General features: G+C 45.5%; 1 protein-coding gene across 3 annotated transcripts in view; it reads left to right on the top strand.

Annotated features, from left to right (window-relative positions):
- PARVB (parvin beta) overlaps positions 1 to 14,003 on the top strand; it is a 59,933-nt gene extending 45,930 nt beyond the window's left edge. For all 3 annotated transcript variants that reach the window (XM_068170737.1, XM_068170744.1, XM_068170743.1), the window contains exons 9-13: positions 358 to 419; positions 2,866 to 2,934; positions 5,271 to 5,372; positions 8,520 to 8,592; positions 12,191 to 14,003. In XM_068170737.1, coding sequence (XP_068026838.1) covers positions 358 to 419; positions 2,866 to 2,934; positions 5,271 to 5,372; positions 8,520 to 8,592; positions 12,191 to 12,267 — 383 coding nt within the window. In that variant the 3' untranslated portion in view covers positions 12,268 to 14,003. The remainder of the gene's footprint in view (positions 1 to 357; positions 420 to 2,865; positions 2,935 to 5,270; positions 5,373 to 8,519; positions 8,593 to 12,190) is intronic.
- The last annotated feature ends 342 nt before the right edge of the window (positions 14,004 to 14,345 follow it).

The following is a 14,345-nucleotide window of genomic DNA, read 5'->3' as shown; positions in this document are numbered from 1 at the left end:
CCTCAGAGCCTTCTCTTCTCCAGACTGAACAGCCTCAACTCCTTCAGTCTGTCCTCATAGGAGAGGTGCTCCAGCCCTCTGCTCATCCTTGTGGCCCTTCTCTGGACACCTGTGTACCTGTCATGCGGGGCATGAGAAGGAAATCAATGAATGTTGTATTCATTTCCAGTTGCCTCTAGGTTTCCCAGGGCAGCTCACTCTGGCATTTAGACAGACACCAAATTAAGATGATAACTTCTAGCTTGTTGTGCAGCTTTCTGAGAGCAACCTTTAAGCTTTGGAAGCATAAGCTGCTTCCCATACTTAGCTGTTGGAGGCATATTGATTTTGTTTTGCTTTTGTCCGCCCCCAATCCAGAGCGCGATGCCTTTGACACTCTTTTTGACCACGCTCCAGACAAACTCAGCATCGTCAAGAAGGTAAAACATTGTAATTCAGGTTTGAGTTTCTATGTTACCTTTTTTTCTTTTTCCTCCCCCTTATGCTTTGGAGAGAGATCCAAAAAGATCCAAAAGAGGATTCTGAAACAGTGACAGTGGTGTTTATCCCCCAAAGATTGCTTGTTTCAAAGCTGGATGATACCTGGACTCATTATCTTCGGTCAGGCTGCTCTCATTGCTCAGGTTTACTGGCCAAGGCTTTTCTAGGTAGTGCTGCTAGAGGCAATAAAAATGATGCAGGCTATAAAAAACTGCTCTGGCAGTATTTGAGCACCTGGTGGTAGTGACCCCTTTGCTAGGCTCTGGCTGCCAGGGTTGTGTGTGTCATCAGCCCCATTCTCCCTAAGAGACACTTGCTGTTTGGTTTTCAGTTCATTCCTGTACTAAAGATGATTGTCCCCAACTGGAAGATGTTTTCCACAGTGCCCTGAAATGTGATTCACCTGTAAACAGGTTTGCTAAATATCATAGAATTGTTTCACTTGGAAAAGACCTTTAAGATCATCACATCCAACCGTCCACCCAACACCACCATGCCTGCTAAGCCATGTCGCAGTGTGCCATGTCTACACACTTTCTGAGCCCCTCCAGCGATGGTGACTCCACAGCCTCCCTGGGCAGCCTGTTCCAATGCCTGACCACTCTTGCAGGGAAGACTTTTTTCCTAGTAATCCAACCTAAACCTCCCTTGGTGCAACTTGAGGCCATTTTCTCTCATTCTATCACTTGATATTAGGGAGAAAAGACCAACCCCCACCTGGCTACAACTTCCTTTGAGGAAGTTGTAGAGAGCAAGGAGGTCTCCCCTCAGCCTTGCCTTCTCTTCTCTTCTCTTCTCTTCTCTTCTCTTCTCTTCTCTTCTCTTCTCTTCTCTTCTCTTCTCTTCTCTTCTCTTCTCTTCTCTTCTCTTCTCTTCTCTTCTCTTCTCTTCTCTTCTCTTCTCTTCTCTTCTCTTCTCTTCTCTTCTCTTCTCTTCTCTTCTCTTCTCTTCTCTTCTCTTCTCTTCTCTTCTCTTCTCTTCTCTTCTCTTCTCTTTTCACTCTGTCTATCTATCTATCTATCTATCTATCTATCTATCTATCTATCTATCTATCTATCTATCTATCAGAACAACCCCAGTTCCCTCAGCTGCTCCTCACAAGACTTTTGCTCCAGACACTTTACCAGTTTTGCTGCCCTTCTCTGCACTTGCTCCAGGACCTCAGTGTCTTTCTTGTACTGAGGGACCCCAAACTGAACACAGTACTCAAGGTGTGGGCGTTCCTAATCCTGCTGTTCATGTGATTTGTTACCCCAGCCAGGATGCCGTTGTCCTTCTTGGCCACCTGAGTACACTGCTGGCTCATGTTTATGTAAAGCTCTTACGGAAGAGTTGCTTTGGTCAGAGAGCTCTTCTAGTTAACACTAATTCATATGGCCTCTGGTCTCTCCTCCAAGGCTGTGCATCGTTGCAAAGCACATCTGCAAACATATTCTTGACACTGCTCTTTGTGCTAGCCATAGTGGAGGGGTAAAGTAGCTGTTGATTTCTGACAGCTTTTTAGTTTTAGAGAGCACATAAAGAAGAGACTCCAACTGTTCCATCAGCTAGTTCCACCAGGGCTGTTAAGCTCTTTAGTAGAGCAGTGGTATGTGAAGATCAGTGCTGTGATTTGCCCTTTCTCTTTGTGTGAAACAGAGGATGTATGCATTTAAAATAATGCTTTGAAGTTTCTGGAAGGCTTTTTCTCGCCAGGCTGAAGCATCTTCTGGAAGAGTGTTTTGAAAGCTGATAAAGAATGAAGATAACTCTGTCCATGCAATCGAAGGGTTAACACTGGCCCTTTTGAAGATGTTGTAGGCAGGTTGGCAGGTCTCTGTGCTTTGATGTATGAGCATGTATCTGGCTCATAGCAACAGGATCTTATGTGCCTGCTTTGTGGGGAGACAGAAATGCCAGACTTGGTTTGTATCCTGCCTGTAATTTGCTATTGCTATGCGCACATCACCCAGGAACCCAGGTGCGTGCAGGGCGGTGTTGGCATCTTCTCTTGGGAGGCTCAGCACAGTGCTGTAGATGCCTTGCTGCCAGGCAGTGCATCTTCTCTAGCAGCCTGAAGAGAGTAGCGTGGACAATCAGTGCACCTACTGCTTGCTTCGTCTTCATCAAGAACCTACAGGAGACCCAATGTCATCGCAGCTTTTAGCCGTGGCGCTGGAGGCTTTATGTGCGAGTGAGCTGCGTGTTACAGCACCCTCTGCTGGCTGCTGGCACGTGGTGCAAGGAAATGACTGCAGCTACCTTGTTCTCGGGTTTAGGTGCCTGTTTGCACAGGAACAAACAGCACACCTGCAGGTTCAGTAGAGCATCTTAACATTGGATGTTAACCCTTTCACACCCACACTGACTGGCGTGTCTAACATGGCTGATTCTCCTGTTTTCTAGTCTCTGATCACCTTCGTGAACAAGCACTTGAACAAACTGAATTTGGAAGTAACAGAGTTAGAAACCCAGGTAGGAGACTTTGGGGGGTTTGTATGTAATATTTGACTGTGAATTCCAAATCTAGGCCCTCACTTCATAGACCTTGTGATGGAATTGTTTCTGTTTGGGCACATTAATTGATGGCTTAAGGCCTCTGTCTTTGAAGTAACAATGACATTCACTGATGCTTCCTTTCTTTGTTCCTTCCTTACTCTGTGTTGCTGTTGATTTGTATTATAATGTGAGGTTCTTGGGTCCTATTAAAGGCTGTAGAACATGGGTGGATTTCAGGGCAGCCTGTCTCTTGGATGAAAGGAGTGCTGCAAAGCAGCTGGTGCAGTTATGGGTGGATGATGGGTTGTGTTTTTTCTAGCTGTGGTGATTCATGGTGAACTGGTGTGAGCTGTCTGCAATTCTTGGGAGGAGTGCAGACTGCAGCATGCAGTTCACTGTAGAGATATCAGTGTGAGCTTTGATCACATCAGAGTGGGACTGGAAACAATTTTGCTGCTGCAGCAAAGGCCTTCATATCCTCCTCTTTACCTTGCTGTCTTGTGAGCACATGCACTGTGCTTGCTTTTCAGCAGTGTGGATTAATGACTTGGAACTCCTATGCTGTAGTGGCTTGACTGCCAGTAGCATCCAGGTTAGTTTGTTTAAAGCTAGTGGAGGTGACTGTCAACAACCACTGTCTCCTGTGGAGTTCCCTCTTTCTAGAGCACAGCTGGGTACTGAATATGCTTAGAAACCTTAAGTGAGTGTGAATTTCAGTGTCAGCGGGGTAGTTCTGCCTTTACAGGTAAAATGAAGCCGTTTTCAGGGATGGGCTTGGCTAAGCAGAAGCAGAGAGTGTTGCCAGAGTTTGCTGAACTGGGGAGAGATGGTTATCTTACTCACCCACTTATAAAACAAGCACAACATCTAGAGAATTAACTCAGGAATATCATAGTATCATAGTATCATTCAGGGTTGGAAGGGACCACAAGGATCATCTAGTTCCAACCCCCCTGCCATGGGCAAGGATACCCCACACTAGATCAGGCTGGACAGAGCCAGTACTTGATTTGAGCCCAAGCTGCTGTTAGTTTAATACCAGTCATTCACTGCTATTTTATAGATTTGCTGAAGTAAATGGGTGGCTAAATCTGATGTGTTGTAAGGAATTGCTGCTTACTGCCTTGGAAGTCCCCAGCAATGTATTTTCTCAAAGGTTAGAGGGTATGACATAGGCCATATGAGGCTCACACAGTACCCCCCTTAGCCAGGAGCAGTTGTCCTGTCTGCAAGCAATACTGGATGGTATTGCTGAAAGCATTTAGGATATGATTTAGTATTTAGTGAAAGGGTCAGCAATCTATTTTGACTTGAAAATAACCCTTCTTTTGTGAAGTTAAACTTCCTACCTGTGAGAGGGGTGACTTAATTTCAAGTTCTGATTCAGGGCAGAGATTTGAATGGCCAACACTCACAACTTAAAAGGAATGTTGATTGACATGACCAGGTACTGTAGTAGTGACACTGGGAGTGTGCAATGTGCAAACACTTTCCCCAGGAAGCGGGGTTCTGTTTTCTGGTCTCTTGGCTTGTTTGTTCATGTTGGTGGTTGTGGGGTTTTTTCACATCAAAAAAGTTTTGATAAATACTGTGGCAAAGGTGATGTTTCCTCCAGCTAGCAAAATTGAACATGAGGAAAGGCAAGAACACAGAGAGATAGTCTGACCTCAGCCCAGAGTATTCAGTATCCTAGTGAATAGATAGCTGGCTGGAGATAAAGATTTTGTTTTCAGCCCTCACCTGTTCAGACCAAATAATCTGCACAGCTACAGAGCAGACATTGTAAACAACTTACAGGTGAATTGCTCTTAATGTCTTCTGCTTAGAACTATTTACTCTCTGTAGGCAATTTAGTCATTGGCTTATGATCTTGCATGGGTTAATGCCATAGCAGTAACTGATGGGCTTCCTTGTTCTGCTCAGGAAGTGAGAGCAGGGGAAATAATGCTTCCAGATGTAGGGAGAAGGCTTTGTATCCTCTGGTTTTCTTAGAGAACTGATATTAAAGCAGTTGTATCAACAGGCTCTTAAGAAAAGACTGATTCACTGATGGATGCAATGGCATAGGTGAATCCAAGGAACAGATGATGCAAAGCCCTAAATAGTTGTTGACACTGCTGTCAGTTCCTTCCTATGCCTGAAAAGAGCGGTCTCTGCCTCCTGAACCATCTTACCCTTCTGTACTAGCAAAAAGCACTGGTAGAAATCAAGGCACATAATTTGGGCCAAGCCTTCTTTGTTCTGCTTGTTTATGAATGCTGATTTGAAAGCAGATGCTTTCACCCAGGCATGTCAGCAGCCTTTCTGTTTAGTTTGCAGATGGTGTTTACTTGGTTTTGCTCATGGGTCTCCTTGAGGACTATTTTGTTCCACTTCACAACTTCTACTTAACACCTGAAAGTTTTGATCAAAAGGTAGGTAGAAACCCTATATTCCTTTTTGCTTTGTTATCACATGTTCCCCAGTCATTGTGCTCCTTCTCTTTGTGCCCAGTAAATTGGAACCTGGTATGTTCTTCTCTTCAGGAGCTTTAGCTTTAGCTTTAGCAAAGATGTGACACCTGATAGTTAATGTGACTAAAGTTACTTGTGAAATGGATGGGTAAATTTACCACAGTTAAGGAAGAAAAATATTTGGTTGCCAGCATCATATGAGACTTAAAGTTCACAAATGTCTGGAATTAATAAACCAGTGGTAGGTGGTGTGTACTGTATGCTTCACAGAGTCACAGAAACACTCAGGTTGGAAAAGACCCTCAGGATCACTGAGTCCAACTGATAACCCTACTCTACAAAGCTCACCCCTAAACCATATCCCCAAGCACTACATTCAAATGATCTTTAAACACATCCAGGGTTGGTGACTCACACACCTCCCAGGGCAGCACATTCCAATGCCTGACCACTCCTCCTGTGAAATTTTTTGTCCTAACATCCAGTCTAAACCTACCCTTGTGCAGCTCAAGGCCATTCCCTCTTGTTCTATCACTTACTACCTGTGAGAGATCAGCACCAGCTTCTCTACCATGTCCTTTCAGGTAGTTGTAGAGGGCAATGAGGTCTCCCCTCAGCCTCCTCTTTTCCAGACTAAACAGCCCCAGCTCCTTCAGTCACTTTCATACGATTTATTCTCCAGGCCCTTCCTCAGCTTTGTTGCCCTCCTCTGCACTGGCTCCAGCACCTCCACATCTCTCTTGTATTGAGGTGCCCCAAAGTGGACACAATACTCAAGGTGTGGCCTCACCAGAGCTGAGTGAGGACAATGAGGACAAGGGGACAATCACCTCCCTGCTCCTGCTGGACACAGCACTTCTAATCCAAGCTAAGATGCCACTGGCATTCTTGGCCACCTGGGCACACTGCTGGCTCATATTCAGTTGCTTGTCGATTAGAACCGCCAGGTCCCTTCCTGCCAGACAGCTTTCCAGCCACACTTCCCCAAGCCTATAGCACTGCTTGGGGTTGTTGTGACCCAAATGCAGGTCCTGGCAATTGGCCTTGTTGAAGCACATCCCATTAACATTGGCTCATTGATCCAATCTATCCAAGTCCCTCTGTAGAGCCTCCCTACCATCATGCGGGTCAACACTCCACCTAACTTGGTGTCAGCTGGGCCATCAGTAAATGTGCTGATGACACCAAGCTGGGGGCAGGAGTTGATCTGCTGGAGAGTAGAGAGGCTCTGCAGAGGGACCTCGACAGGCTGGACAGATGGGCAGAGTCCAAGGGCAGGAGATTGAACACATCCAAGTGCCAGGTTCTGCACATTGGCCACAGCAACCCCAGGCAGTGCTACAGGCTGGGGTCAGAGTGGCTGAGAGCAGCCAGGTAGAGAGGGACCTGGGGGTGCTGGTTGATGGTAGGCTGAACATGAGCCTGCAGTGTGCCCAGGTGCCCAGGAGGGCCAATGGCATCCTGGTCTGCATCAGGAACAGTGTGGCCAGCAGGAGGTTTAGGCTGGATGTTAGGAGGAAGTTTTACACAGAGAGAGTGATTGCCCATTGGAATGGGCTGCCTGGGGAGGTGGTGGAGTCACCGTCACTGGAGGTGTTCAGGAGGAGACTTGATGGGGTGCTTGGTGCCATGGGTTAGTTGATTAGGTGGTGTTGGATGATAGGTTGGACATGATGATCTTGAAGGTTTCTTCCAACCTGGTTTATTCTATTCTATTCTATTCTATTCTAAGAATAACTAGTTGTGTCTTTAAAATGATTGGCTTTGTCACAACGGATGAGGCTGAGCAAGTAACTAGAGATTGACAGAGTCCTGTGCAGTAAGCCCCAATGGGGGAGCCTTGTATGTGTAATTCTGATTTTCTAGATGAGTAGCTTTAATTAAATCTCTTCCCCTTGCTATGTGTCTCCAGAACTGTCATTTGCAGTAACAAAAATGCACAGATTTCATAATGCAAATTGCCTTGCTCAAATTTTAGTAAGCATGGATGAGAAAGATGCTGTGCAGATCTCTGTACACCATAAGGTTTGCTTCTCGAAGGAGGGATTAAAAGACACCCAGTTTCTTGCATTTTTCCTTTCGGTTCATTTTCTTTCTTTTGGCTTTATGTTCCTCTGTGATCCTTGGTGGTTTGTTCAGGAAGCTTCTTCTGTACAGTGGTACTTAGCTTGTTTTACAGATCTGCTGCATGAGGAAGTCTGGGAACTAGCACCATCAAGCATTGTCTGAAGCATTTGCTTCATTAGAGAAACTTAGTTTGACTTTTATCTCTGTTTTCAAGTAGAGGCAGCCAGGGCACTGAGGGACTAAGGGAGTAGGACAAGGTCATGCAGCCTGGCTCCTGAATAGGAATAGAATAGAATAGAATAGAATAGAATAGAATAGAATAGAATAGAATAGAATAGAATAGACCAGACCAGACCAGACCAGACCAGGTTGGAAGAGACTTTCAAGATCATTGCATCCAACCTATCAACCAATCCAACCCACCTAATCAATTAAACCATGGCACCAAGCACCCCATAATGTTGAGATGCTGTCTGATATGCAGCTGAGGATAATGCATGCAAGACTAATGTTGTTGGCAAACAATTCCATTTAGTGATCTTGTTTCTTACAGACCCATATATACTTTCTCATCTCTGCTCAGTTATCTCACTTCTGTTACATTCCTTGTGCTCTGGATGGCAAGTGATCTCTTGCCATGTAGTGTTAAACTCTGCTCTGGGGTACAGGCAGGAAGAACTCAACAAGTGCAACTCTGTTGTGGTTGTTCCTGGGAACTCTCTGCCTCTGCCACAGAGACCGAGATCAGTGCTTAACAGAGTTTCTTGGTTCCTGTGGTACCTACTCACATTTATACATTTTAACCTGGGAAATCTCAAATTACCTCCTCTGTATCAAAAAGTGAATATTTGCCCTACAAAGATACAACCCTCAGTGTCTTAGTCCCTGATATGTACCTTCTGCCCACACTTAAACACCTTCATGTTTAATATTGATTCAAATAGAAAGATCATTCTCTGTGTCAAGTGCAGAGAGAATAAAGCAGTGATACAGTCTGGCTGGAGGGGTTTTAATGCCTGTCTAACACTTTGCCTCTTTCAGGTCCATAATGTTTCCTTTGCTTTTGAGCTGATGCAAGATGGGGGACTGAAGAAGCCCAAAGCTCGCCCTGAAGGTATGGACACGCTGCTAGGGATAAAAAGAGGAATTCAAACTTTATGACTGCTAAATGAGCAACTTTCATGCCTGATGTTCCAAGCTACATGTGTTAGAGGCTTCTGCAGAATAAAGAAAAAGGAAAAGGAGCCCCCAAGAAATGTTCAGTCTGACTTAAAATGAGACAAAGTGGTGATAATAAATAGAGTAAAAAGCAGTGGAGGTAGTTATGGTGAGGGGAAAGGGCAGAAGCCAATACTAAATGCATGTGTGTATCCTGTCAGTGCTGCTCTTTTGAATTTGGGGGTGAAAAGTCCTTCTGAGGGATTCAGTGAAACAAGACTGACTTGGGAAAGTGAATGTGTCCTGAGTGTTGGAGCTGAGTCGGTGGATGTAAGAGGAGGGCAAGGAACCTGGTGAAATGCAAATGCCCAGTCAGGAGTGGCAGTGTTTGGAGCAGAAGAGCTGAGCAGAGTGCAGTAGCAGACTGGGACAGCTGTGTAAACCTGTTCTGAGAGACAAAAGCTCTCAAAAAAACTAGGGGAAGACTTCTCCAGTTGAAAGCTTGTCCTTGTCTTTTGTGGGTTTATTTTATTTCCATTGCTTAATTGGCTGATCTAAAAGAGTGGATTTCCTTCCCACGAGGGAATCCTCACACTAGCACCAGTGGAGCAGATCTTTTATTTGCTCTGGATAAGGTGTGTGCATTTGGTAGGCAGCAGAATATGCTTAAGTGTATTATTGATTGAAAATGTAATTATAAATAGAAGTTAGAGAGTCTGGAGAAGAGGAGGCTGAGGGGATACTTCCTCACTCTCTACAGCTGCCTGGATGGAGGTTGGAGCGAGGAGGAGGCAGCCTTTTCTCCTTGGTGGCAAGCGACAGGAGTAGAGGAAATGGTTTCAAGCTGCTCCAGGGGAGGTTCAGGCTTAAGATGTGAGGAGATACTTTATCACAGAAAGGGTCCTTAGACATTGGAATGGTCTGCCCAGGGCAGTGGTGGAGTCAGCATCCCTGGAAGTGTTTAAGCAGCATGTGGACTTGGCACTTAGGGACATGGTTTAGTGTTGACCCAAAGTGCTGGGCTGAAGGTTGGACTGGATGATCTCGGAGGTCTCTTCCAACCAGATGTTTTCTGTGATTATGTCATTCTGGGATGGATGTGGAATTTCCACTACAGGAGGATTTACAAAGGGCAAAACCCAAACCCAAAGCATGCAATGTTAACCATATGTTTTAATTCAGCCACTGGTTGGTTCGTGCTTAATGCAGGATTTCCAAGACACAGCTCTCTAAGGACTGTGTTGCACATGAGGTCAGGCTGTGTCACCACAGGAGCTCCTTCTGACCCTAAATTTTCACAGCAGTGCAGTGCCACATGGAAGAACAGGGTCCAGTGCTTTCTTTGGAGTTGGGGACTCCTATGGAACACCTGCCTTATGAGGAAAGGCTGAGAGCTGGGGCTGTTCAGCCTGGAGAAGAGGAGACTGCTGAGGGATCTCATTAATGCTTAGCAGTATCTGAAGGGGGAGTGTCAGGTTGATAGAGCCCAGTGCTGTCCAGTGGCAGGACACAAAGAGGAACACAGGAGCTTCCACATAAACATAAGGGAAAAGTTCTTGCCTTTGAGGATGGCAAACCACTGGAACAGGCTGCCCAGAGAGGTTGTGGACTCTCCATCTCTGGAAGCATTCCAGGCCTGAGGAAAAGAAAACTAATTGGGTGGAATGGGGCAAGGACACACTACAAATCCCTGGCCACTACAAACCTAAGTGTCTGGGCCAGGTTTTTGGCATTTAATTGTTTATCCAACCAGCATCATGGGTCAAATGTGCTGGCAGTTCTCTCTTCTCCAGGTGTTTGCCTTGATTTCCCAGCTTTAGAAACGTATGGCTGTTGCAAGGTCTTGGTTCCCAGGGCTGAATTTACACTGGAAATGCATCTGGGGGTTTAAAATGTACTGGGTCTTAGGAGATAAGCTGGGTCTCTGAAGAGGAACTAATGCTGATTCTGGGTGTTACCTTACTGGGAATGCTGTGGTGGGAAGCAACTTTCTATGATACCTGGAAAAATTAGCAGCTTGTGTTTCAGTTACCCAGGCAAGATAGCTGTTTTTTCAGGGAGTTAGAATAGAATAGAAGAGAATAAACCAGGTTGGAAGAGACCTTCAAGATCATCGTGTCCAACCCATCAACCAATCCAACACCACCTAATCAACTAACCCATGGCACCAAGCACCCCATCAAGTCTCCTCCTGAACACCTCCAGTGATGGTGACTCCACCACCTCCCTGGGCAGCCCATTCCAATGGGCAATCACTCTCTCTGTGTAAAACTTCCTCCTGACCTCCAACCTGAGCCTCCCCTGGCACAGCCCGAGACTGTGTCCTCTTGTTCTGGTGCTGGTTGCCTGGGAGAAGAGACCAACCTCTGCCTGTCTACAACCTCCCTTCAGGTAGTTGTAGAGAGCAATGAGGTCTCCCCTGAGCCTCCTCTTCTCCAGGCTAAGCTACCCCAGCTCCCTCAGCCTCTCCTCACAGGGCTGTGTTTCAAGCTCCTCACCAGCTTTGTTGCCCTTCTCTGGACACACTTTCTTTGGGGCAGGAGGAAAAAACACCAAATGCTAAGTGAAATATGTAAAATTATACAGGAAAAGGGAATAGAAAGAAAAGCTTGAGAGGTTATTGAAAAGAATAGATAAAGTGTGGGGGTTAGGATGCTATCCTATCCAGTACCGGGTGGGAAAGAAGGGTGGAGAGGTCCTAGCAATGATTCTTCAACACAGGCAGCAAATGTTTACCTTGGATCTCACATTCATTGTGCTTCAGCTGGTAACTGATGTCTCCCTAGTTCTTTGAAGGATTTCATTATCTGCCCTTCCTTACTTCTAATTCCATATATATTATTTACTATGGTCTTTGTGCTTCCTCTTCCTCCTCCTTTCTTACAGCATTATTTTCAGCTATTTTACTTCTTCAGCCTTCCCTGTGCTGTGCTCCCCCCCATAGCTCCTGGATGACATGTCTGTGGTGTTTCCTGGCATTTTAGTATAGTGATAGGTTGGGAGGCACTGGCAGAAAAGAGTTGGGGTTTTGTTGTTAACTATTTCAGACCTGTTCCCTGGCCTAGGAGGGTAAGAAGGGTTATTAGATCATAGAAACCTTTGACTCTGCTAGGAGATTTCAGGCTTTGTTTATTTGCAGGCTGTAACATTGCAGACTTGTGAATGTGTGAGGTTCAGCATCTCACATGATGTATGTGGCTGTTTCCTGCTTCTCTGGCCAGTCAAGTCAGTGGAAGCATTTCCCCAAGTCTTTATCCCAGCTCTCAGACAAAGGTAGCCTTTCTCTGTAACCAGTTTAAGATGAGGAAGGGAATTACCTTTCTTCTTCTTTTCTTTCTCTTTTTTCCATTGAAGCTAGCTGTGGCTGTGTTATCTTGAAGGTGGCTTGGAGTACATCACATGGGACATTTCAGGAGCTTGGCTTGGGGAGATCAGGGCTCTGGAGATTTTTGTTGCTGATCTCACTGGTGCAGGCACGTGGGGACTTTTGCTCCTTTGAAGACAAACAAAGGAGAATGAAAAGCAAATTAAGGATTTCTCCTTTCCTCCCACAGATGTTGTCAACTTGGATCTGAAGTCTACTCTCAGGGTTCTATACAACCTCTTCACAAAGTACAAGAATGTTGAATGATCCTGGAAGCTGCTGAGGTCTTCATTCTTCCAACCTCCTTAGGCAGAAATCACAACGAACTCCCTCTGCATGCTCCCATTGTGCCTTATGCTATACTCATGCATTCTTTCTGCAGCTGTGGTCTCTCTATAGCTGTGTGCCTGACATTCCCTCTGAAAGTAACACAAGTGTATGCTCTAGGTCACTTGAAAATGATGTAGGCATTTCACACTTTTACCCAAAGATATTGTTGGCTCTGTTGTTTGTGATGATCAACAAATGTTCTTTTGATAAAGGAAATATACCACTAACCCCTCACCCACTGAGCAGGGCAAACGTGAGACCTTCCTCATGGCTGGAGAGTCTTCAGTCCTACACTTCACTTTCTTTTGCATACTCCTTGGTTGCAACTGGTATGTGGTGATTTTCCCATCTTAATTGTCAGCAATGGAAAGCCAGCACTGAAATGTGTTTGGAAGGGGACCCTTTTCTGTTAAAAATAAGGGTTTGTCTCTGCTGCTGGGGGAGTGGGGATGGGGGGGATTACAGGCACTGTCTGAAGCTAATGGCCAGAGCTTCAGCTTTTGTGTTAATCTTGTGCCACTCAGTGTTATTGCCATTCACTGCTCCCACAGAATATGCCTGGCAATGGGATCAGCAGCTGATCTTTTTGGTGTCCACTTTTTGATTCATCTCCTGTCTAGGAGAAATGTGTTTGCTAGAGCCACTGTCACCTGTCAATCATAGAGCTTCAGTCAGGTCAGTCAGGAACTGGTTAGACGGGCACAGGCTGGAATCCCAGTCCCTGGAGGTAAGAGAGAAAGTCTGGAGAATGGAAAACTCTCCCTTGGTCAGTGAGGACTGTGCCAGAAATCCCTTGGGCAGCAGTCTGTGGACAAACATTGCAGAGGGAAAATACATTTTGCATTCCTTGCTGCCTTGCTGTCCAGCCAGGTCTCTCTTCCTGTAGGTGCTGCTCTTCTTGTTAACCAGATTGACAGTAGGGTGGGTTTAGCTGAACTGGAGCTTCATCCTGATCAATCCAGTTTCCAGGAAGAGCAATGTAGGTAAAGCTGCCTTAAACTCCTGCTCTTCTATCCTCTCTGTTGCCCATGTGTGATACTTTCTCCTCTCAAAAAGATAAGTCAAAGTGAACATTTTTATTCAAGGACTCTTTGTGATGCTGGAGTTTTAGATCTGTTCCCAGGGAGGCAGTGGGATAGATCTGAATGCTCTTGAGCTCATCTGGAAAGCTGAATGCTCTGCAGCATTACAGCACCCACATTTGTCAGTGCTTAAGGAGCATCTGTCTTTTCCAGGGCACAGCACTTGCCTTTCAGATGCATCTGCTCAGCATACTGACTTGCAGTGAGCTTTATTAACACAGAAGCAGCACAGCTACTCCTCAGCTGCATCCTGTTTCTGAAGATGAAAACCCAACAGTGGCAGATTTTTGGAGCTCAGTTTAAACCTCCTGGGACTGTTGAGCCCTCTTCCTCCCAGCCCAGTGCTTTCAGTATTAATGTCTTTTTTAAAGAGGATTTTTCTACTCTTTTTAACAGTCTTTACTCTGGCTTTCTAACGACTTCAAACCAGCCTTACAGAGAAAATTCTGGACTTGTCATAGCCTTTGTGACAAGAGTTGTGTACTGTAAGCAAACTGAAATGCAATGCTCTGTTTGCTAAAGATCCCAGCAAGAGTGTTATGCATGCTCTGTGGCAGTTGTGCTATTTATTCCAATAAAGAAAGAAATAAATGTCAATCACTTGGCTTCCTACCTTTGGCTTTTTTCTTCTTCTTTTTGTTGCAGGTCCATGGGAAGAGCTCTTGAAAGGTGAGCTTCAGCTCTCTTCTTCAGCAAGGGTCCTGGGTAGATGATGAGCAAAGCAGCAATCTCTGACTTCTGGAGCTCGGTACAGGTGATAGGGTTGTGTGAGCAGACACCAATGAGTGATTTCATCATCCACTTCTTCTTTGGTGCTGCTCAGCTACTGGACCTGGTCAAGGTGTTTAATTCTTTTCCACAAAAATTAACTGAATTCCACTCTCTGACAATGTTTGAAGACTTAGAGCCCAGTTCCTCCACAGACAGAGGGGA

Source organism: Melanerpes formicivorus, unplaced genomic scaffold (assembly GCF_026170545.1).
Source record: "Melanerpes formicivorus ecotype bairdi unplaced genomic scaffold, bMelFor1.0.p_v2 SCAF_3, whole genome shotgun sequence".
NCBI lineage: Eukaryota > Metazoa > Chordata > Aves > Piciformes > Picidae > Melanerpes > Melanerpes formicivorus.
Note: the sequence above shows the minus strand (reverse complement) of the source record. Positions and strands in the feature narration are given on the sequence as shown.